Source organism: Nelusetta ayraudi, unplaced genomic scaffold, assembly GCF_046127955.1.
Source record: "Nelusetta ayraudi isolate G7.1 ecotype Tasmania unplaced genomic scaffold, CSIRO-AGI_Nayr_v1 ptg000008l, whole genome shotgun sequence".
NCBI classification, from domain to species: Eukaryota; Metazoa; Chordata; class Actinopteri; order Tetraodontiformes; family Monacanthidae; genus Nelusetta; species Nelusetta ayraudi.
Window position 1 is genome coordinate 6,082,501 of NW_027466058.1, and position 24,791 is coordinate 6,107,291.

Below are 24,791 nucleotides of genomic sequence, written 5' to 3' on the forward strand. Positions count from 1 at the left end.
AGCTGTGCGTCAGCCTGGGCGAAATTAAAATAAATGCGCATAACCTCAGAGTAAAAACAAAAACAAAAAAAAGCTGCAAAATATACTCACTGTCCGAGACTTCTGAAATAAAGTTAAATTAAAGTTTGTATCTCTGCCTTTTCGTCAAGTAATAAAAACCCAGATACGTTTTAGCAGGCAGCTGGGATTTTATTTTGATGCATTATTGTAATCTGGGCTCAGCTCGGATGTAACTACATAGAGCATATATATTAATATATTATTGAATTTACACCTTTTGGAGCTGCACCAAATTGTGTGGATAGGTAGACACCGTCCATCTAATTACCTTCTTATCTTTGCATCACTCACTTCGGGATTAAAACAACCGTTGAACAATGTCGTTTGTACAGTCGAAAAGACATATTTATAATCTCGATGAAAAAAAAAAAAAACTGTCAATGAAGCAATAGGACAGACTGGTTTGAAGCGTATTGTTCTGAATTCACAACAAAATATGATATCCATACGTAAAATATAATATGAAGAATATTACCTTCTTGCCAGGTGCTTTATATGAAGCTGATCATCCGCTTTGATTTAACCCACAGATACATTATTGGACGGGCATTCTATAGATTGTCTACATCAGACACATCCAGCTGTCACCACTGGAGGACAAATGTTATTACGCTTTTGCCGGTTGGCTTCCGTAAACTGATTTTCCCTGCTCATCACGGTCCACATTAATTGATTCACGGATCGGCTTCCATAACCTGAGGCGCTTCACGTTCACAGATCATGAGCGGCGGCGGCGGCGGCGGCTGAGGACCGCTGGCTCCCGTCAGCGCCAGATTGGCACAGTGACACATATTTGGTCGGACTGAAATGGGAAGTCGTCTCCACATCTGTCTGCTACTGCCAGTCGGGCACGATCGCGCGCACGGAACGCACACACACACACACACACACACACACGCGAGCGCCCGTCAAGCACTGTAAATTGCATCAGTCGTCTCTAATGCACATCACCGCTGATGGAGTGCAGGGTGTCGGTTGGGTGTAGGGGGGTGGGAGTGAGGCAAATTAGCGCCGTGAGATGTCTGGTCTCCGTGGAGACGGGCGACGTTGGAGAGAGAGAAAAAAAAAAACCCAATTATCTCCCGCTTGCTAAGGATGAGAACGGGCTGTTTGAGTGACGCGCGCGTTCAAAGTGTGTCACAAGAACAACAACAATTACGACAACATGCACAAAAAACAACAACAACAACACACAAAACATTATTCAGATAAGCGCCACAATACATTTTTCTTTTTTTCGAAATGCCCCCATGTGTTTTTCTGCTTTGCACTGTCCCTCTGTTGTGATTTGCTTCTCGTTTGTCTCAGTTTAATGGGTGTAACGCTAACCGGTGTTTGTTGGTCCCTTCAGGCTGGGAACGTATTTTTGAGCGTCCAAACAACTCGCTGAAGATTTATTTGCCTTTTTTTTTTTTCATCTAGTTAAAAATATCTCAAAATCGTGAATATCACCCATGTATTACCTCTCATTGGCCTTCTGGAAAAGAGACTGAGATACACATTCCCTCAATGCTTTGGATATCATTTACAGAAGTGCGTCTACCGCCACTCACTTAAACATCTAGGTTTAGTTTTTTCCACTGCGGTCACTGCGGACTCCCCCAGTCGGATCAGTGCTGGTTCGTGTTCATTGAACCAAACCCTCATAGGGAAGTTATTACAATACATTCATCCTGTGGAACAGGAACCAGGATACCCCGCCTGCTCTCACAGCTCTTTTAATTATTGACCTCCCTCTTGATTTCATGGGGAAGACTTTTTTTTTATTTTTTTTAAACAGCTCATGGAGATATGTGAAATACATTTTTTTCAAATGCTGATTATTAGAAAATATCAGTTCAAGTTAAATGTAACTTGTCTGTTTCTAAATAGCACAATTTCATAATGCCATTTATAATTGTTTGATGTTCTCATTTAAAATCTCCGCAATCCGAGCACCACTGGAAAAAAAAAAAAAAGCTTCTCCGCCATCGTCAACCCGCCGCGTCCTCCGAGATCTACCCGAAAGGTCAAATGAAATGAAAAGTAGAATCTGTAAATAAATAAATGAAGATTGAAACGCAGGCGGCTCGGCGGGCGTCTCCCTAGACATCCAACCACCCACACTCCAAACATTTCCGTTCATGCTCTCACTCCCATCGCACCTCTTCCCATGGCCACCGCCTTTGCATCTCACTATTAGCACTCAGCGAAGGGCTGGTGTCATCCAAGGCGTCGCCGTGAGAGCGCGGGCGAGGCGTCGCCGTCTGACTGCTTCCCCTTCGACGTGTGAATTGTCATCGCTTTCGCGGCTGCTGGGAAATTCCGAATGTCACATGTGCTAACAAAGACTGTAGGTGAAAGCTTGTTTAATTTTATTCTTCTAAAGATAGTGATTCCTCAAGAGGGATATTGTCTGCTCAAACCCGAATTGCAGCCGTAACATGATTCTTTGCATCAGCAAAACACCCCAGGGCACTTTTCAAACTGGAGGCATTGAAGACATCTGTGAACGTCTCAGTTTTTAAAATCGAGACGATGCTTTTAAAGTGCACAGGGGCAATGAACTGCATCAACGTAAATAAAAAATAATAATAAATAAAAAAAAATGGATGTGAATTACGGCAGCTTAATGTTTGTTCTTTGAGAAATGGACCAATGTGGGTTTCTCAGCCTTGAACTTCACTGCACGTCGAACGGGAGGAGAGCAGAATCCATTCCAGTCAGTCTGTCAGTCCAGTGAGCGGCTGCGTGTCGGAAGTTACGCGTCAGGTCTATTTTTCCGCACCCACTCGGCATCAGTGGTAGATAACAAGGCTCCCAACAGGAAATCAAACACTCAAAGTAAACACAACGCTCTGACTGACTTTTATTGACACAATCCGGCTTACTTTGCTAATTACTCAGCTGTACATGTTAAAAGTCTGACGCGGGTTAAGCTGTAAACCCAGTCAATTCTGTATACACGCGAAGCTTTTAAGACCTACTGCACTCGCTAACGGTTGAGGTCGAAAAAAATAATTATGGGCTGATATTGACACTCCCGGCCAACAACCCCAGTTATTTTTACATGAGTCGATAGTTGTCCAGTTATTTATGGTTGTGGATGCATAATGAGCAAGTGAGGCTGCAGGTCTACTGTGATCATGTGGTGTTGCTGTCTTTCCTTATAAATAGGATAATGGAATAGAATAGAATAGAATAGAATAATAAGATTCCTTTCATAGTCGCACACGTTTGCATCCTTACACATGTTCGCATCAATGCAAATTCATGTACAACACTGGTAGCTTGAATATACAGGATGTTATGGTTTAACAACCTTTTGAATTGCCTTGAAAGGCAACACTGATGCTGGAAAATGAGTTCGGCACCCAGGAATTGTGCCTTATGCCCGGACATATCTTGGCCCCAACATACAAGCTAATGGATGTAGGATAGAATATACAAAGTAGAATATTGAGATAAACTCCTCTCTTTTTTTTTTTTTTACACAGTTGGGTTTTCTGCATCAGCAGCAGCCTGGCTCGGCTCACAAAGCCCAGAGAAGTGAGTGCAGCCCTGTCAGTCAGCAGGCGCCGCCGCAGAGCCATGAGAAAAAAAAAAAAACAGAAAAAAAAGCGTTCCTGTCGGCCTCCCCCTGCTGTTACGTGGCCAGTCAGCAGAGCAGCACACCCACGCTCCACCGCTGTCAGATGACGGGCCAAGTGGCTGCCACCAATTAACCCCGGCGATAGACGCCCCTTCTGACAGGCGCCGTCACACGGATCCTCAGGAGCTGACGACGGCGCTCTTTTGGGTTTTTCAATACAAGAAAAAAATAATGAACAAAAAACAAAAAAAAAATTCTGAATGCTGCCGCCGGTTCCCTCTGATGAATTGTGCGCTCGTCAGTGGGAATTTTTGTGATTGATGAGTTGGGCCCGGCGTTTTTAGAAGAAATCATAATTGCGCCGCCCTGAAATCCCACTGAGAGTCATTTAGGAGTGTATGCGTGTGTGTGTGCGCGCGCGTGTGGGTGTGTGGGTGTATGGGTGTGTGCGAACGAGGTCTGCCCACGTGGATGTCTGTCCCCGCCTCACTCCGACAGAGACAGACAACAATGGCACGGCTCGCCGGGTGCATCCCCGTCATCCCCGCAGCAGCTCGGAGCTGCTGAGGACCCCGTGGTGGGTGGGATGGGTGTGTGGTGGTGGTGGTGGTGGGAAGGGGGGGAGGGGGGGGGCATTGGGCCCCGGCAATTTTCCTATTGTCTGCATGCCAAACAAAGGTTAGAGAACACATAAGAGGAGCGCGCTTGTGGAGTGCAGAGGTTGGCAGCCTTTTCATGCAGGCGATGGGCTGGAAAACAAGTGGCTTTTCAATTTTTGTGGCTTTGGCGGCTGCGGTTTTTTTGTGCATTCGTGTGTGTGTGTGTGTGTGTGTGTGTGGGTGTGTGCGAATGGTGGGGTGAGGGGTGGAGGGTGACATCGCTGTGAAAAAAGAAAATGGAAGAAATGGGGAGATAAGTGTGAACGCGTTTTTTCTCTGTCTCTGAGTCTGTTTATGTACGACTGAGATTTTTTTCACTCCCCCCCGCCCCAAGCGTAAGTGCTCAGCAGGGAGGCTCTCTGGAGGTAAAAATACTAACCGTATTATGAAGGCTTTTTGTAACATATGTGTATTTTTATCGTTGTGAACGCAGCTAATAGTAGAATTAAGGTTTATGACTGACGGTTTGAAGCACAGCCCTGTTAACAGATTAACAGAATATTTCTTCCTTCCAAAAAGCTGCATCTCGTTTTCCTTGCTCACCTTGTAGGCAGCAGCGTCGCACAACCAGGGGATCGATCACTGCAACGAGGCTGTTATTGAAAAACTAGTAATATAATAAAAATCTGATTTTTTATTTTCCCGGCACTGAAAATGCTGGATGTCTCTTTAAGGGAGGCAAAGTTGGCAGATTCAGCTTCCCACACGTCCCCTGGGAACGCTTCTCTAAAGGCCACTGAAAGATGAAGTGGCACAAATATGAGGTTTTTTTTGAAAGGTCAGAGGTCCTTAAAGCCTGTCAGAGGAGGAGTATCCCGCTTAAAGAAAAATGGAAAAACCCGCTTTTTATTTTATTATTATTTTTTGCTGGGAACACTAGAAACATTTTAAGGCAGACATCTCGTCTCGTCTCGTCCTGCCGTGAGACACCAGTGCTACTGCTCACTGCTGCCTCACTGCCGCAAACCAGGGCATGCGTAGCAACACAACACAGTATTGCATTTCTTTACTCTCTGTCCTCAGCTCTCTCTGGTCAGCACAGTGACTAAAAAAATGGCTGACAACTTGTTGACGAATCTCAGAAAATAAAGTGGCCCTGTGTGCTTTGCAGAATCTACCGACCGTCCTATTTTCTACCATGGTATTCCATCTAATTTGCAGTGTCCTTGCAAAAAGGGAAGCGCAGAAAAACACGCTGGCATGGTAAGAGCGAGGGCGACCGGCGGAGAGGTAGCCTTGGACAGACCAGAGGTACACACACACGCACACGTGGGGGAATAACGTGTACAGCGGTGGGCAACAGGCACCTTCTCAGGACCAAGAGTTTTATCCCTGAAACGCTTGAAAAATAAAAGCATTACCCTCTTCACCCATGGAACCGACCTTGTGCGCACAACAGCACCTCCAAAAGCAGACAAGGTTGAGCCGCATTATTTCGAGCCTCGCAATCATTTCCATCGCTGGGTGGACAACGAACAAGCCCCACACTTTAGTAATGCAGTTATATATTTGCTGTGTAGCCTTAAACTGGTAATACAGAAGGATCCTTGAGATTAGTCTTGGGAAACTGATCGCCGTTCCTTTTGTTTTGACAAAAGCAGAATGAGGCGACTGCGGGCTCCACAGATCCACAGAAGAAGAAAAAAACGAAAATATAGCAGACGACTGTCGCTGTCGCAGAGCTGTGGCCTTTTAGTGGGAGCTGGGGTGGAATAGCCCTGAAGTTCCAGATGCACAGTGTGAGAGAGGTATACGATGAAGTCTCTTCAGAGCAGCTGCAATGCGGCTTTGCGACCAAAACACAGGAAAAAAGGCCAATGAAGAAATCCAACTGATCAGCGATGTTGGTTTGGATGAGATGTTTGTTCGCTAGGAGAAAGTTCGGAAAAATCCAGCCTAGATTTGGAAAAAAAAAGAAGGGTTTTCACCCCAAAAAAGGCTTTCAGATTCAGACAACTTCATCAATCCTGGAGGCAAAGTGAGAATATTAGAGGTCACACACATATCTTTTGATTCACCCTTTGCATGAAAGCTTTAACGGGTTCCCGAGCAAATGATGTCAGATCGCTTCACCTCACCAGGCGGTGACTGATTTTATACCGAAGCCTTGAGTTCCTGCTCGATTGGCTCTGACAGTCAAAACCCAGGCCTACGAAAAACACCTCCTGTGAGCTCTTTTAATTAGATACATCCGGCCGATGCAGGATACATTCAATCCTGCCGCTCTCAAATGGGTTCCTGTCATCCGACCTTGTACCGCGTAAATAAAGAGCCTAAAAAAAGACCTTCACAGGTCGATGAATGCGTGCTGATCATTTTTCCCCCCTCTGATTTCCAAAAGGTTGCCTTAATTGTACCTGTCTAGTTATTATTATTATTATTATTTTTAATAAAATGGGGGCGGATGCAAGCAGGACGCCGCCAAGGTCACGATGAAGGATGACTGACAGTTGCTCGGCGAGTTGATAAACAGAACGCAATCTCCCTGCCCCGCTGCTGAACTCGCAGTCAGTGACCCAGGCCCGGATGAGTGCACTCAGGCCCCTCCCCCCCCCCCAGCCCCCCACAGCGAGATAAAGGGCGGCGTGTCGGGGAGACATTAACTCTCATTACATTTTGTCAATTCAATTACGTTGCATGATTCATTGCTCCAGCGCCACTCCTCTGCCCGGGTCTTAGAATAGAGACGTGCACAAAAGACGTCCTCTCCGCGTTCGGTCGCCATGGAGCAGGTCGCTGTCGTCACGTTTGAAAGGTCGGCGTAACATTGGCCAAGGCCAAACCATGTTTGTTTTTGTAAGGGTAGACTTATTCTTTTTCTTCTTTTTTTTTTATTTATTTTTTTTAAAATGTTTCATAAATTTTTCATCTTTAAGCTTCATGAACGTACTTTGATATCTGTCTGGACGCCAACGTCTTTTTCGAGACGGCGTTTATTAGACGAGTGTTTGGCACGCAGCGGAATAGACTGAGACGACTGAGAGAAGGTCAACCCTCATGTCCGTTTAGTGTTGAATTATCTGGAACACTCCTGTTAACACCTCCAGAGGCCGTGCATAATGGATTTTGGTGTTTTCTTAAGCCGTGTGCGATACGTACTGCCGCGTTTAAGAAGCGCTGCTCCCGAGCTTTATGCAACTGACTGAGGAAGACGTGTCCTTCATCCATCTATTTTCTATCAGTGCTTCTCCTGCGCTCAGGGTTGCAGGGTTGCTGGTAGCGGCGCCACTGAGAACAAAGAGCAACCACCTCCACTCACAATCTCAACGAGGGGCAAGTTGTAGTTGCCAGTTGCCAGCCTGACGTGCATGTTTTTGAACTGTGGACCCATATGAAAGCAGGGAGAACACGCTAGCTCCACATACAAAGTCCTTCTTGCTGGAATCAAACCTTCTTGCTGTGTGGCACCGCTGGTCTTCATATCGATCGATCTGTGTCAATGTAAGATAAATCTTTAATTTAATTTATTTAATCTATTCTGTCAGGTTACAAGAAAAACAATAAATAAATAAAATATGTTAAAAATATACAAAATAAAACCCAAATTTAACAAGACAACTCTATAACAACACAACATGAGTAACCATTCCATGTTCGAAAAGGTGTATGATGAAGTAAAAAAACCAAACGTATCTAGTCCAACCCCCCTTTTTTCATTTTTTTTTAAAATAATTGATCAATCAGAGCATACAGAATCCCATCTTCCAAAATAATTTCTGTGTACATTTGCTTCAACCTACTGAATGAGGTACATGTTTTCATTTCTTCCCTACAGCTGTTTCACAGATTAACTCTGAGATGCAATGTGTTTTTGTGTTTGTACGTACATCCTGTTTTTTGAACATACACATTCCCCTGAGGTCGTGTTTATTTCCCCTTATCTGGAACAACTTTTGGATGCCATGTGGCCATGTTGCTGGTTTTCTTCGTGGCTGATTTGAATGGTTCTGAGGTCAACCTAATCCTTGAATTTTAGTGCTTTCAGTTTGATGAAGATTGGGTTTGTTGGTTCTTTGTCAGCGCTTTTATTCACTATTCCCATTGCTCTTAATCTTTATCTTTAATAGCAGGAGTTTAAAATAAGGTAAAACATGTCATTCTTGAGTCCTCTACTTTGCAAACATGCATGTTTTAATATACATTGAGGCATAACAGTCATTCAGCCAGCAGTCTGAGTTGTATTACTGCCAAAACCAAACTGAGACCAGCACCGTTTTAAAATGAGCGTTGTTTAGTCCCAATATTGTCGTGCAACCTGTTCACCCTCAGGTGTTCAGGCCGCCTTGCAAATGGCTGTTAAAAGGCGCTGCTTCATATGGGCAGTGCAGTAGATTGCTCTGACACACTCACACACACACACACACACACACACACACACACACACACACACACACACACACACACACATAAATGTCCTCGCCAGAAAAGTGTGCGTGATTTATGCTCAGCCATTTAAATCGTAAACCCCTGAGCAATACACAGGAACGGGTGGGTTCAGGATCTTCCAAGAAAAGTGGCCTCAAGCCTAAACGGAATTTCAAAAATATTTGAGCAAACCTGGGTCAGAATTCTCAAATATATCTATGTATGTTTCAGATCATGTGAATTTATACCATAGCATGACTTTCTTCACATTGCACTTTACCCATTCAAAATCAAAATTGTATTCCTGCGTGCACCAGGGCATTATGCGCCTTATTGATTGAACGTTTTTCGCAGCATTATCTCCTGATGCGTGACACAAAGTCTTTCTGCTCACTTGCTTAGCCACAGTGCTGCATTCCAGGTGTGACACACGGCTGTTCCTCTCTCTGTGCAGCTGTACCTGTCCCGGTCTGGAGCGGATATGGGAGGCCGACCTGGAGGCGTGCCACCTGTTCCTGCGAGGCCTCCAGTTGCGGACGGCCAGCTGCGGCGGAGCGGAGGTGGAGGACCTCTCCCCGTCCACCGTGTGCTACCTTCCAAACCAGACCACCGCCAAAGAAGCAGAGGAAGAGGAAGAAGAAGACTGCGCTATGCTGACTGCGTTAGGAGGCCGCTGGTGTCCTGAGGCCAACTTACAGAACTCAGAGTTCACCAAGGTAACGCAGCAGTGCTGCTGACTTCACAAATGATTCATAATTCATAATGACACCTGTGCCATCATTGCGACCTGCTCCATGGAGTTTCCAATAACATGTAGTGTGCTACTGCATATTCTCCTTTAGCATCGCCATCTTATTGCATTCTTTATGTTCAGTGTTAGGAAGATTACCTTGCAAATGCAATTGGTTACAATTACAAGTGACTTCAAAAAAGTAGTAGTCGTGTAACTATTTCCATTACTTTATCAAAGTAATGTAAATAATTACATTTAATTACATTTTGATTTCATTTTTTTTTTTTTTAAATTTGAATAAATGTTCTGAACTGTTTAGACCTGACAGTGTGGTGTAGACATCACACATACTCGACATATGACGTAATGAATGAAATTTCAATCCTCACAGACCCACAGTGCAATAGGCAGAGAAACATAAAAAAAATAAAAAAAATAAAATAAGATAAAATAAAACAAATGAAATAGGATTAAATTAGACAAAGATAAACTATACAAAGTAATCACAATAAAGTGAGGTAGTGCGTGTAGTGCAGTTAGGGGGAGATAGTCTGCAGTCTATGTGTGTGTGTGAGGGTGGGTGGGCAGAGTTTGTCAGTGAGGGGGGCATGGAGGGTGGCAGGGCAGAGCAGGGAGAGCGTTGAGCCTCCTGATTGCTTGGTGGAAAAAGCTGTTCTTTAGCCTGGTGGTTTTGGCCTGGAGACTCCGTAGTCTCCTCCCGGATGGCAGCAGGCTGAAGAGGCTGTGAGACGGGCGGGTGGGGTCACCTACAATCCTGATGGCTTTGCAGGTGAGGCGAGTGCTGTAGATGTCCAGAAGGGAAGGGAGAGAGACACCAATGATCCTCCGAGCTGCACCGACGATGCGCTGCAGAGTCTTTGAGAATAGAACATGAGAATAGTATCCATACTTTTGTCTGTTTAGGGAAACAAGAGTCAGACAGTGCTCATGCCAAGCCAGTGCATTAGAAGCCATGCAAAGCAATGGCAATAGATTTATTAAACATAAAGCCCAGCCGTTTTTTTTTTTCGAAAATTGGTCAGCTGTAATTAAAATTGGAATCAAGAATAATTCAACAAGTAACTGTAATTTAATTACAAATTTTTTACAGTAGTGTAACTACTTACTATTATCTTTATTTTGTAATTAAATTATGTAACGACGTTAAATGTCGCTCTTATCTACAACGTGACCTCACGTTAAGGGTTCCCACTCCATCGGTCTTGCTGCTCAACTGGAAAAAGGTGTTTTTCAGTCAGTCAGCCGTCGTCACAATGTAGTCCGCCCACTGCGGTCGGCTAGCAGCTATCTATTAGCACAGTGGCCCCAAGGCTTTTCTAAATGAGGGAAATGCGGCCATGGTGGAAGGAATCATTCGGAAGATCTGCGTCGCTCTAAGAGTTTTACAGAGCGTAAACTTAAGGGGTGGTTAATGCACCATTACGTGTATTAAGAGCAATATCTTTGATGTTCGCGCATGTATGTGTGTGTGTGAGAGAGAGAGAGGGAGAGAGTGAGAGAGAGAAAGAGAGAAAGAGAGTGCTCTGCGCTGGTCTATCCCACCGTGAGTTGAGGTCTGCTGCCTCGGGGCAGAGTCCAGCTCATTCTCGACTCTCCTCACACTTTCCTCCTCCCACGCAGTCTGACAGACTCGTCTGACTGAGGAACAAAGCCAACAGATCCAGCTTTCAGGGGAAAAAAAACAAAAAAAAACCCACAACAAACACTTGCCAGACACTTTTTTTGCGAGGCTTTGTTTTGTCTACTCGCTTGGTAGATTTTGGTAGTATTGAAACCAAGATTGTTCTGTTCTTTCACGTGTGGTTATTAAGTCCGAGCGGAGCAGTGATGCCAGTGCTGTTGGTGCTCGAAAGTGGGGCCACGAAGGTGTCTGATGTCACACAGCATCTAGGCATTGCACAATTTAAATTCTACCATTTAAAAAAAAAAATCTCCCGGATGATGGAACAGTATTCTCTCTTTTTTTCAATATATCAATATTTGCGCGAAATCGCTACAGATAATTTAACTGAAAAATAATAATCATACTACATGAGAAGACTACATGTGGTAAATTCATCCTTCTTTGCTAACTCACATCCTTTTCCTGAGACTCTGCTGCTCCGCCCTGCGCTCTGCCTGAACACTCTGCAAACTCTCTCTTTTCTGCTTTCCCTTTGTTTCTCTGTCCCTCCCCACTGAAGCCTGGTCCCTCCTAACACTTCTTCCAGCATATCCAAGGTGAGACCACTAACCAGTCCTTTCTTGTCTCCATCCACCGTCTGCATCATGTGCCGGACTGAAATGCATCTAAAATATCAGTTTTTAAGACGATATTTCGCTTGCATGGTGTTTTTTTCTTCTCAAAAAAATAAAACAAAACACCGTGTATTTTTTGCTACCCTTCAATTGCTATTTTCTGGCAACTCTTCAGCTCAGCAATTGCTTTGAAGATCAACTCGTGCCACAGTAAACAATGCTACTTTCGAGATAAGCACCAGCATTGTTTTTGAATTTGCTAAACAATTTAATACAACAGATTAATTTGTTGGTTTGGCACCAAGCTATCTCTTTATTTAACCTGAGACACATTTGATAAGAACAAATTATTTATTGCATTGTTGTTGTTTCGGCTTTTATCTTCCTCCTGAGTAAAAGTCAAATTTCTGCTCTATTTTTCTAAACCTCACATTAATGATTTTAAGTACTTGGTGTTTGTCTCTACCTCATAGTTGAGACTTTCAGGGAGCTTGAACACATGACGCATCCGTAGACAGGGTCACTGCTCCTACGGTAACTGTGAAGCAGATTGCTCAATGCTGTTACATCATTTCCAATTTGAAAAAAAAAAAGAAAAAATTATATTAAAACTTTGCTGATCATTACGTGTTGTTAGCTTCCCTCATTACCTGCGTACCCCGGAGCCACAAAACAATATGTCAGCGTACAATAGGTACAGTAATTACTTCCCTCCTCATTGAAGAATGCACAATTAAACACTTTGAACGACAACAATAGAAAAACCTGCTGCACAGAGGAGCAAGTTAATCTCTCTCTCCCTGTCAGGTTTAGTGATGAATAATTATAACCCCATCTCGTTACGATCGCGCGGCACACGTCCCGAACACAGCCGACGTAATTGCATTTTCAATAATTCATGAGCAGGTTTAAATCGGCGCGCCTCAACAAATGTCTCCCCCTTCTGTTGCAGAAACTGGAGGAGTTCCTGTTCGGCATGGAGGAGAGCCACGCGGAGGTGGGTGACGCCCAGCGCTATCGGTGCAATTAAAGTGTCAGTTACATCGACGGGCGGCCTCACTGGGACGCAGACGGATCAATTAGACGACCTTAACTTAAACATGACCTCTGCTGCCCTTCCTGCTGCCTGATCGATACTGATCTGCATGAGAAGCCACGGTGGCCGTCTGCCTGGCCATTCCGCCTGACCTTTGGTCACACACAGCGTTTTGCTGAACAAGTGTTCTCCATTCACACCCCCCCCACTCGTGCTGTCGACTGTATAAACATTTACACTATGGTTATACGCAGACGGTGATTGAACAAGGAATGCATTTAAAGATTTTTTTTTTTGCAAGCGAAGTAATTTGCATTGAATTTTCTGCCTGTGTGTAATTATTTTTTTGTGGGGTGCAAATAAGCATGTGAACTCAAGCAGACCCACCCTGTCCCATAATTTTAGCGTTTAGTCTCTCCAAATGCATAATTAACAGACCAAAGCCACAGTATCTATTTATTCCTTATATCATATACTGGTGACAGGTTAGCCAATGTGCTGCTGATCAAGCTCAGCCACATATTCCAGGCTATAATTGGCCCTGCAACCTTAGATACAGCAGGACAAAGACTTTACAGATGCAATACCTGTTTTTCCCTCTTTTGTCACTTTATTACATCTTGTTACTCACTTCGCAGAGAAGCCAAAGATTTTTTATTTAAAAATGTTCCGTTGTTTGTTACTGCAAATACCTAGTCAGCCAATCACAAGGCAGCAACTTGGGTGAAACATGGTTGTTGGTGCCAGACGGGCTGAACGAAATGTTTCCCAAACTGCTGGTGATCTTGTGGGGTTTTCACAACCATCATGAGGTTTTTACCGAGAATGGCCTCACAAAGAGAGAATCCAGTTAGCAACCGTTGTGCGGAGGAAAATACCTTGCTGAGATTAGGGGTCAGAGGTCAGAATGGACAGAAAGGACTGTTGGAGTCCAGCCTGTGTCCCGGGAACCCTAACGCAGGTCTGCAGGATAGCGTCTCTGAACAAACAACACCTACAACTTGAAGGCACACGAGAGCCTGACACTTTTTCGGCAATCCCACCGGTCACGGGATTCCAGTGAACTTTACTGTTCATCATGTGTCACACTATTCAGACCATGCATGAGATACCGGGCGCGAGCAATGTGTTCGTAATAAAGTGGCCGTGAGTGTATGCAGTACAGTTTGGCACTTTCAGACATTAAGTCACCTTTGAAATCCAGTTGAAGGAAAAGGACCATGGTCACTTCTGGGACATGGCAACAAAGCAACAGGGTGCATTCTGGGACGGCCGCGCCCGTGATGTGGGTATTAACAGCAAGTCTAGTGCATTAAAGTGTACTAATGGAAGTGTGCCGTTTGGGACGCGGCTGAAATCAACAGAGTTCAGCCGACGCCGCGGGACTCCGTGGCCATAGCATGGCACTAGATAATATTGGGCCCGTTAATCCTATTATGAATGTACAAGTGTCTCTGGCGTGATTGTGCTGCGGTCGCCCCGTGGACGAGCTGCTCGCTGCCTTCTCCGGCGAGCGCCTGACCTCTTTCTCCTCTCCCATAATGACTTTAAGTAAATGATTTCCACTTAGCTGCTGCCAAGCTGCTGCCCTGCTGCCACAATGGAGATTGATTGGTGTGCGCGCGCGTGTGTGTGTGTGTGTGTGCGGGTGGGCTGGTGTGTGTGTGTTTTCTTGGACTGCTCTTACCCCCCTGCCGCCCCCCCCCCTTTCAGTCTCCGCTAATTGTTCTTTTATCCTCCCAAGGTCCCTCCATCCACCTCTTGGCACCGACCTACAGCAGCAGGCATGAATACATACTTTATTACATTAGGATGCTGAGGGCATTTTATTATATTTATTTGTCTTTTTTTTATGCGATCCCGTCACAATTGTGTCTACAAGATATGATTGGTGGCTCACAAATTCTGTAGTAATATGATGCTGCCGGTGCATTAAGGCTGTGTCCTCCAGCCACTCGCAGAGGCGTAATGTGAGGATGCGTCTCAACAATTAGCCAGTGTTGTGGTGCATTTACCCAATGCAACAATGATATACCGCCTCCGTCAAAGACAGAGATATTTTTATTTATAAGCAAAACATCCCTTTTATTGAACTTCCCCGCAGTTACAGAAATTCTTTGCTTTTCAGAAAATATGTGCTTAAATACTGTGGAACTGAGCCCTTTATGATGTCATAAAGTGAACTAACTCCACGTTTTTTTGGGACATATAGACTAATTAACATGCTTGTTAGTCTATATTCTACCAACGTCGATTTGGGGTAGAGTTGTATTATTTTTCTTATGACCATTTTGCCATTTTCGTTTTTGGCCCCTTCAGAACATTTTTAATACACAACCTAGCAACAAGAGACTCGTGGAGAAATGAGTCAGAATCCACTTCTCCGCCAGCGCCCAGGATGGAAATTACGCCAAACTGGGCAAAATATGGGACACTGAAAACACTCTCAAGGTCTCTTCAGCCTTAGTTACGGCTTTTGCAACAGGCTGCTTCGACAAATTCTGCCAATCATAGCTGCCTCTCTACACTTCATCGGCCAAATAATAACGGTGCGCACGCCGGTCTGGATATTGAATTTTGATATTTTTAGCTCAAGTTCAACCTTCGGCAATCTGCCTCTGGTCTAATAATAACCCACCGGGCGTGTATTGGGAATCAACACGTCGTTACTTGAACACCAGGGATTCTATGACACAAATTGTCCTGCTGTTGAGAAGCAGCTTTTTCGCCTTGTTTGTCCGATTGGTGGGGGGGGGAGGTAACTCGACAATTTGTATTGTTGTGATTGCCCACCGCAGCTGCTTTTGAAAGGTCCCAACGGCTTCTCTCAACTGCTCTTCATGAGCAACCGTTGCGCGGGCTTTTCGGCGTGCGGTGCGTCGCCGAGCGAGTCTCTGTTTTTCTACCCCGCGGCCGTATCGACGGTCCAGAAGCTGACTCGAGTGCTGTACAGCACCGAATCAATCGGTCGCACAAACACGGGGCTGTTATCTCGGCAAACAAACGGCTCGGCGAATCTATAAGTTGACGCTCTTGTACCCGAGATCGTCACACAAAGGAGAGTGCGGGGGGCTTGTTTGTTCATTTAAGTGCCCCACGCACAGAAACAGAATGTTTTCTTTTGTTTTTTTTCTAAATCTTCTGTCCGCTGGGCTCGCGTGCCTCTTAGCCTTGCCTTAATTCCTTAATTGCATGAGGGATGTCTCGGTCGTGAGGCGGCTGCGCCTTGGGCCTGCTGTTTTTCGTACACTTTCTTTTGGTGGGTGTTACATCATCCCGAGAGGAGGACGAGGACTATTCCAGGACGCAGGCCGGGGACATGACTTTCAGGTGATTGTTCTGACACCTCCGGGCTGCGGGGAGTTGATATTTTTTTTTTACCTGCAGCTATGAGTCAGATTTCAAACTGACTCTGCCCGTGCCTGTGTGCTCGCTAGAAGTGCACTCTGTGTGTGTGTGTGTGTGTGTGTGTGTGTGTGTGTGTGTGTGTCTTGGTGCTCTCTGTGCCTGACAAATGTGAGGAAACTAGGACATGTCGTCTGCAAAGAGGCCTGTTCTAATTATGGCGAAGCTCCACTCTCAGGCTGTCTTGTCCCAGCGACCTGTCAACCTCCCCAAACCCCCCCCAACCACCTGAGAATTCAGGTCTGGATTCTGGCCGATCTGTCTGGCAAAGACACAAGGACAGCGACCGCGTGGTCCACTCTCTTTGGTCAGGCTGAGTATTTTCAGGACCGTCGCTTTGATGGGAAAGGAGTAGTAAACAGGAAGCTCCTCCTCCAAGACTGCAAACGGTGGCGGTGTAGATACAGAATTTCTCCGGGGGCCTTACGGCAACTCTATTAGGACAAACTACATCGCGGTCGGATAGATAGATAGATTGATAGCTAGATAGCTAGATATAATAATATTATCTATATCATGAACGAACAAACGATAGATGTTCGTTCGTTCTTCTGACCGTGATGTAGTTTGTCGTAATAGAGTTGCCGTATGTGACGTAGAACGAATGAACGAACAATAGATAGATATCGTTCATTTGTTCTATATAGATAGACATGACTATCCAGCTATCTAGCTGTCTAGCTAGCTAAATATCCGACCGCAATGTAGTTTTTCCTAATAGAGCTGCCGTAAGACCCCGGACACATTCCGTAGCCCCGGACACATTCTGTACCTACAGCGGCAGCAGCCTGACTCCGCCCATCATGGCAGAACAGGAAGACATTTTGCCATTAAAAACACACAAAAAAGTGTTGCACCGTGTGGATCCAGTCTGGGTTCCAGCCATGGTCGATATTTAAATACATTATAGCAATAGATCATCCATTTTAGTGGTTAGTGTTGGTAAGATATGAGGTCTCACTAGACTGTCAAGGTGTTTTATAACCATTTGAAATGTCGCTCGGGGTAACGTTGACCTGCGGCCGCCTTTAATGAGCCATGCTAGTCTCTCAACCTCCGGTCGGTGCACGCTTGTCTTCACCCATGTTGTGAAACAAGGCTCGCGCCGCGGTTTGTCATCATGTAGAACTCGGGTAGGAGTCATTTAACCAGAGGAAACACACCGAGTCAGAAGCGACACCCACATCAGGGCCTTTGTGGATAATGAAGTCAAGACAGCCTTGGTTATAAACCCTTTGAAGCCACTATTAACCAAATCCTAAGTTTATTAATGCAAGAAGTTCAGAGTCTGAAGACTTCTGCTGATGTTTTTTGGTTTTTGAAGAAATCTTTCTCATGCCTTCATCTTTTGGAATGCATGACTGAGTTTCCCATGTAAACATGAAAGTATTTTGTGTGTTCTCTTCCTTGAACGAGTGTGCAAAGCTGACGACCAACCGTTTTTCCAGATCAAACATTGAGATATTCTCCATTATAGCGAAACAAGTGCCGGCGCAACGAGCAGATTGTTGTCTACACTACACTTTAAATACCCCCACTTTAGAAAAAAGTCCTGCACCAATATATTTGAAACTGCACTTGTTGATGATTTATTCCCTTTCATCCCCGGCTTTTTCCTCTTCCTCTCAGGATGGCTTCAGCGAGGCTGAGGCTGCGGATCTGACGGAGCGCTGCGAGCTGATCAGTGAGAGACTAATGAGCTTGGAAGATGAATTGCACACAGCCATGCTGAACCAAGATCAGGCTCTCACCCATATCCTTTTGAGAACCGCCGCAGTGAGCACGTACGTGTGTTTGTGTGAGTGTCTGTCTGCCTCGGTCCGTCCATCCTAAAGACCCAGTTTCCTTCAGGCTTTCCAAAAACTTCGAAAAAAAAGAGACTCATGCGAAGTCGCCGAAGGCTGACTGATGTTCTGCAATGTTTACCTTTCGAGGAGGGGTGGGGGAGTGGGGGAGACAACGTTTTTTTTCCCCCTCCACCATGACATTATGAGTCCACTCAGGGAGGGAATTGAGGATAAACTGGGATCAGAGGATTTCTCTTTGACGGCCGGATGTGGCGACTGGGAAATGAAATGCTGAAAGTGCAAGGCGGGGTTAGCCGAGGGTCCTCGCCGCCGCTGCCAGTCACCGCGGGGCCCGAGATTAAAGTCGGGCGGACAAGGGCAGCCAGAGGAATGTCGGCGTAATGACATCACCGGCCACGGCCATATCTCAGTGTCCATCCTCCCCCTGACCCCGCCCCTCTTCCCTCCCTCCCGCCGCCCCACTCCCTCCACCTGCTGCCGTCTCGCTCGCAAGGAAATTACAATATCCACGATAATGACTCAAACGGATCTGCTGGAGCTGATTGCGGGTCACAATACATCATTTTCCGCGGTAATTAGAAAGCTGATTGGAAATAGATTAGCGTGTTTTACGCGCTCGACTACACCCCCCCCCCCCAGCCCCTCCCCCCGCTGCCCCCTCCTCCCCCACTCACACTGTGCGCTTATTAAGGCAGATAGGAAAGTTGATGTTTGGACTCGCTTGTGAGATTTGCCACCAAAAAAACGAGGGCTTATTTTTTTTTTTTTTGGTATTTGCGCTTTAGGCGATGTTTGCCCTCTCCTGGGGCCAGTGTTGTTGGGATTACTCCATAAAAGTAATCCAACTACTGATTACTCCTTAAAAAGTAATCAGATTACTTCTTTAACTACTTTGTTACATAAGTAATCAATTACAAATTACTTTAGTTTAAAAAAGATGAAGTAACAGTCGAGGAACATCTTGCTTCCTGCACCTAACGTACAGCGAACCACAATATTCTCACATGCTTGTTTTTGTGCGTCGTCTCATGTCAATGAGGTTGCATGCACGGCTGCATCATCAATCTGCGACATCGTTTTCGGTTGTTTTTCTAAATTTCAGACATTTTGTGGATAATAAGACATTTTTAGCTCTCAGAATATTTCAGAAAAGTAATGGAATCGTTCCTGAAGTTATTATTATGTAATTACCAGTTTTGCCACAGTAATCCCGTTACATTACTCTGTTACTAAAAAAGTAGTTTGATTACTTAGTGATAGATTACTCGCCAACACTGCTTGGGGCAAACTGCAGGGTGTAGTGTTGAATTGGATTCGGATGTTAGAACCTCACAAGGCAGTTACACAGCAGAGGTGCGAAGTTTGATTTTGAATTGGCACCAAGATGCAGTTTTTCAGTGCAGTCAACTGCCAAGTTTGTTTTAAATCAAATCAGTCAAATCAAACTTTATTTATATAGCACCTTTCAAACCAAAAAAAAGCAATATAAGGTGCTTGACAAAAATGTAAAACATTTTCAAAAGCTTTCTGTTGGCTCTTCACTGGATGGATGTGTGAAGTAGATTCAACAGGTTTTGGAGAGATTTCCTCCAGGCTGCCAGATTAGAAGACATTTATTTTGTTGTGACACCAGGCGCCACTTCCTCTTGTTTCAAGTAGGTGCCGTGCTGTTTCTCTTTACATCTGATTACCGACTCTTGTCTCCCCCCGCCGCCTTGTCGCGGGGCTCTCCCTCCGCCCGCGCGACATCCCCGCCGCCTGGCAGCGGGACGCGAACACAGGCTGACCCGCCCCCCGCCGTCTTCCTGCGCCCGTCACGCGTCACTCATCTCGGCCCTCTGCGATCGATCCTGAAATCGATGTACACTTGAGGACAGTGGAGAGAGCCGGGAGCTGAAATTGTAGTCGAGTCGCAGATATCGAGCAAAGAAACCAAAGACGGGATGATGGCGCCTCTGTTGCCATAGCGACGGGAAGATCAAAACCTCCTGTTTCTAAGGATCTTAATTGAGTCGCTGCTCTCAATACGAGGAGGAGGATGGATGAGCGGGGATGAGGAGGGGGGAGAAAAAAAAAATACAACAGACGGATGGACCAAAATGATGGGAGCGGCCGGCAGCCTCTTCCGGACCATGTTAGCTTTAAAAGTCCTGTCGAACCCTCTGCAGTTTTAATGAAATGGTCTTTAAAGGGTGCTCCATTATTAATGAGGGCAATCTGCGCCCGCTCAGACAGTCAAACGAGCCATCTGCCGTCCGAAAGCCGCTTCCTTTGATTTGTCACTTAAGACGGACACGGCCACAATTAGAGCCGAGCTTCTGAGTGGGTTAAACAGTCCCGGCCACACGCGGGGCGGCAGCACGGAGTGGGGGGGGGGTGGGTGGGGCGCCGCCCGCCTCTGTCCCGTTTCATTAACGCTCCATGAATTATTCAGCCGGCCGGTCGCTGGGTCGCTCGGCCCGCCCGTTCCGGGTCCCCCACCCCACGCTGACACCGAGCCCCACCAACAAGATGAGCTCATGAATAGTGAATTGGATGGGGTGAAATTGGGTATGACTCCATGATCTGCCCCAGTCATCCATTTGGGGGCCAAATTGGAGATTGATGGCTTCATCAGGTTACGGGCTGTCTGCTGCGGGGGCCATTAGCCCTGGCATGGAGTCGCAAGTGTCAGTATTGTCCAGATATTTCCGTGTGCTGGAATTCATTTGATATTTCCTCTGTGTCGTATGTATTGATGTTATTTAGAAGCGATTCTTCATGTTCTTCTCCTTAACTCGTCGCGCACAGTCGCTAGAGAAGGAGGTCCAGGACGTCAAAGCCACTCTGCAGAGCATGCTAGCGCAGCTCAAAGAAGAAGAGGGTGAAGAGGAAGAGGTGGAGGAGGGGGAGGAGGAGGAGGAGGAGGAGGAGGAGGACAAGGAAGGGCAAGAGGAGGAAGAGCTGCAAGACGATGATCTCATGCAAAATGGGACTGAGGAGGAAGAGGAGGACCAGTACTTCAGTGACAGCTGGGACATTTGAAACGGATCGAGACGACGAGACGAGAAGCTGACCTCGGCTTTGCAGCAGGACTGACCCCAGATCCATTTACTGTACAGCAGCACTCCCAGGGCTTGAAAGCGGCCGCCGTGGTCCTGCTGAAAATTCCCACTACAAAGCTTTCGGAGAAATGTTGTCCGTCCACAAATGGGGGAGGTGGGAATAAAGAAGCAAGCAGGAAGAAAGCATTCTGAAATAAATGTGCAAACAAAAATGTTCCTCATATGTTGCCAGCCTGAATCAAACCAGGGAGAGAGTGCCTTAGGCCACAGACCAGCACACTGATTGTTTTTTATTTAGGTTTTTTTTTTTTTTTTTAGTGGAGATGCTTTTGGAGACAAGATTGTATCTCACTATTCTTCCAGCACTCATCAATTGAGAGCTTACTGTAAAATTGTGAGTGTTTTTAAGGTTATTTATTGGGTTAATTGAAGCGTTACAGTTGATCGGGGGTAGAATAATGTGAGAATACGGACCAAAAGTAAACAAGTGGCTAAGCTAAGTTTTAGCCATAGCACAAGATGACAACAATCGTGTAGTTAAAAAAGTGTAGCAATGTTAGCGTAGGAAGACTAGCATGTATCAGGTACAATCTCCCCACGGAATAGCACACAAATCAACGTTGGTGAATTGCATGGATTGTATTTGTGTTGTGTTATTTCCTCTTCTTACAAACAAAAGCTCATTAATATTGACCAACAAAACTTTTATTAATCCCAAACTGAATTCACGATTATCGTCTTCTTGCACGTTGGACCCAGTTGGACTATTTAAGTGTTTTTGTTTGTTTTTTTCCTTACACATGAATAAAAATGCAAGCCTTGTGTGTTTAGGTCTTTACAGGCCACTTATGTGTGTTTGCTCTGCATGCCGAGACTTAATTACATGTAATGAGGATAACTAATCTGCGTTGCTGAAGAGCGCGGGCTAACTTTGGCAAGTCGATTGTCTTGGCGCGGATTCGTGTGACATTTACATTGTTCCCCCTTAAACAATTGGAGCGAACGCTCACGGAGATGCTCTTTCCTCCATATGTCACAGCAGCAATTGTGTCTGTCGGGGGATTATTAAAGCAAAAAAACATTTTTTTCCGCCCGGGGCACAGACAAAGAGAATTTGCAACTGCTGTTTATCCACCACTGTTGCTGTGCCATGTTTTACACTCCTGTCGTTCGGGCCAGGTGTATTTGCGTACCTTTGTCTCCGATCGCCGCGTCTTTAATTACCTGCTCGGCTCCAACTCTCTGTATCGTGTTTTGTATTTATTGTGTGTGACACCTCACAAATTACAGCGTGCTCCCCCTCCACGTGGCGTCGTGTCCTGCTGTTCCGGCCTCGCGCTGGGTTGTAGCCCCTCTCATTATCCCTATTACGCTTTTGCCGCCGAGCAAGCGAGGGCAGCGTTGACATGGAGGAGATATCAATACGGTAATAAAGGCCTTCTAGTGAGGTCTTTGGGGGATACACGGGCTTCCATTGTTATCTCACCCCAGCAGCGGCGGTGTGGCTAATTGGGAGGCGGGAGGCCCTCGGGGTGGGGGGGGGACCATCGCCGCTCTGTCTCCGTCCGACGCTGCTGCCCCCCCCCCCTGTTTTGTGGGAAGCGAAGCCGTTAAGGGATGCCTCAGGGGCGTCAGACTGGACTTTTCCACAATGCTGACAGGTTTATGCGGGAGCCACTCGACAGGGCCGGCGGACGCCGTGCCTTCAGACATCCTTCCCGCTGACGGACCCCGGCTCGTAATTGAATCCGTTTTCTCGCACCATATTGCGGCGGCTCTGCCGGCGAAACGGCGAAGGAGAAAAAAAAAAAAAAAAAAGCCCAGATGGCTTTCAGCAGGGCGACGGTGGCGGTCCGAGGTGTTTCCTGATGAAAAGTGAGGCGCCGTGCCGTGCGCCCCGATCTCCGCTATTTGGTTGCTATGCTACTGCGCCGTGGAATTATAAGGAATTCTGATATTGCTTTTCCCTCCTCTTGCTTCCTTTCATCCGATCCTCCTGCCTTTAGTCTTTGTTGCTTGTTTACCCAGTGTGTCTTTGTGCGTGTGTGTGTGTGTGTGTGTCTTTTTCTTTCAAGGGTCCCACATTGTACCTTTTATCAGATCTTTTTATTTCTCACCCTGCATCTTCACAAAACATCTTATAATTACTCATCTGTTTGTGACATCCTCTCAAAAATAAAACTGATCCTTTGTTGCACCACTCACACGTATGGTCGTGGCAGGAATTAAAGTGAGGTGGGAGACTGAACAGGTTCAGGGTCTCCCCTTTGTGACACGGCGGAAGGGACTGAAGTTGTAAAAGATTGGTGCGTCAGTGGTTCTCCTTGACAGGTTGCGGATATTGTTGTCAGGAAAACATTGCGCGGTTGAATTTTTCATCAGATTTTTTATTTTAAGCTCCTTCGTGTTTGAGAGGAGAGAGAAGGAAAAAAAAAAAAAAAATCAGGAAAAAAAAAAGATCCTGCAGGGAACTTGTCGCTGTGATAAATCCTGTTAGGACGCATTAATATGCATGCTTCCGCAAGACTTAAACTTTTGCACATTTTAAGGTTTGAAGCGTTTGCAGTGTTCAACGCCGGGCACAGCACAACACTAACGTCCTCAGACTTTGAGCGTTCATGCTACGTATCGTGTTGGACCGGCATGCTAGCGTTTGCAAATGGATCTAAAACATGCGCACACGCACAGACATATATTATCTGGCCGAGAGAGTTCACTCCAGCTGGAGAAAAGATGTAAATCTGAACTTCTCTCGCAACAATCTCCATTAATGTGAAACTCACAATCTTTTCCCTTCAAATAGGGAAATAATGACAGATATGTGTTCTGCTTCTTTTCTCGTTTTCACTGTTATACTATCAGCACCTAATAATGGAAAGACTTGATAAAACTGTATTTGTATTGATTTGTTTTACATTGGGTCTTTGATTCAGCCCAGGACTTAAAGCAAACGTTTTAAAGAGGCGGTTTTCTTGCTGCGTGCCCCCCCGCTGTGCATTGCGCCCAGAGTCCAGCCACCGCCGCATTTAGACTTTGTTACATTTTACCAACAGTGTTAAGATCTATTTGCACTTGGCTGGTTTTCTGGGCCTCATGAATAAATCAGTCAACATGTGGCGATGAGACATTTCGGATAAATTGCAGGATAAGTCAGTGCGCCTGTGTGAATCTGCCGAGGCACTTTGGACTCTGTCCGGTGCCGCTGTCACGGTAATGAAGGGAAACAGAGGACAGACAGGTGTACTGAGAGTCCTGTTTAGCCCATAAATGGAACAGACCCATAATCAAATGCGTCCAATCGACTGTTCAGCCTCCCAGCTGGTGTGAGCCTCTGAGCCGCAGACGAACGCCCGGTTCATTCAGTCGGTGGAAGCTGTTCCCAGTTTGTCTTTCTCCAAGAAACCCAACCAGAGTCCCGCTGAGTTGCTCTGTCGTCTGACAGCCACACGCGCGTTCTCTCTGAACCGCGAAGAGACCGGCACACCGTGCTGCCAACGCTCCCTCTGCTGCCACTTCAAGTCATTGTTGGAGACGCCCATAAAGAATGCAAATTGAGATTTCCTCTCCTACCTTTCAGATCTTTCGCGACAGCTAAATCTTCTTCTCTGTTGGGGCGACTCAGCGTCAATGCTGGTGGATGTTTTGGGGCAGTTAGCTGTTCTCAGTGGGTTTTTTTTTATTTTTTTTTTATTTTTATATTTCACACAGTCTATAGCTGAACCCTGAACTCACCACCGGTTTCAAGTGGCCCCAGTCGTTTCACATTCAAACAGCTCCTTCAAATTCTCTTTGCTCATTTTCACAACGACCGAACAAATTCAGCTGAACACCTAATCAGGAGGGAAAATTCC

General features: G+C 45.8%; 1 protein-coding gene across 2 annotated transcripts in view; it reads left to right on the forward strand.

Moving 5' to 3' along the window:
* The window catches only part of disc1 (DISC1 scaffold protein), a 51,580-nt gene extending 29,816 nt beyond the window's left edge, over positions 1–21,764 (forward strand). For both annotated transcript variants that reach the window (XM_076018977.1, XM_076018978.1), the window contains exons 11-14: positions 9,110–9,371; positions 12,600–12,644; positions 17,718–17,840; positions 20,684–21,764. In XM_076018977.1, the coding sequence (XP_075875092.1) occupies positions 9,110–9,371; positions 12,600–12,644; positions 17,718–17,840; positions 20,684–20,920 (667 nt within the window). In that variant the 3' untranslated portion in view covers positions 20,921–21,764. The remainder of the gene's footprint in view (positions 1–9,109; positions 9,372–12,599; positions 12,645–17,717; positions 17,841–20,683) is intronic.
* The last annotated feature ends 3,027 nt before the right edge of the window (positions 21,765–24,791 follow it).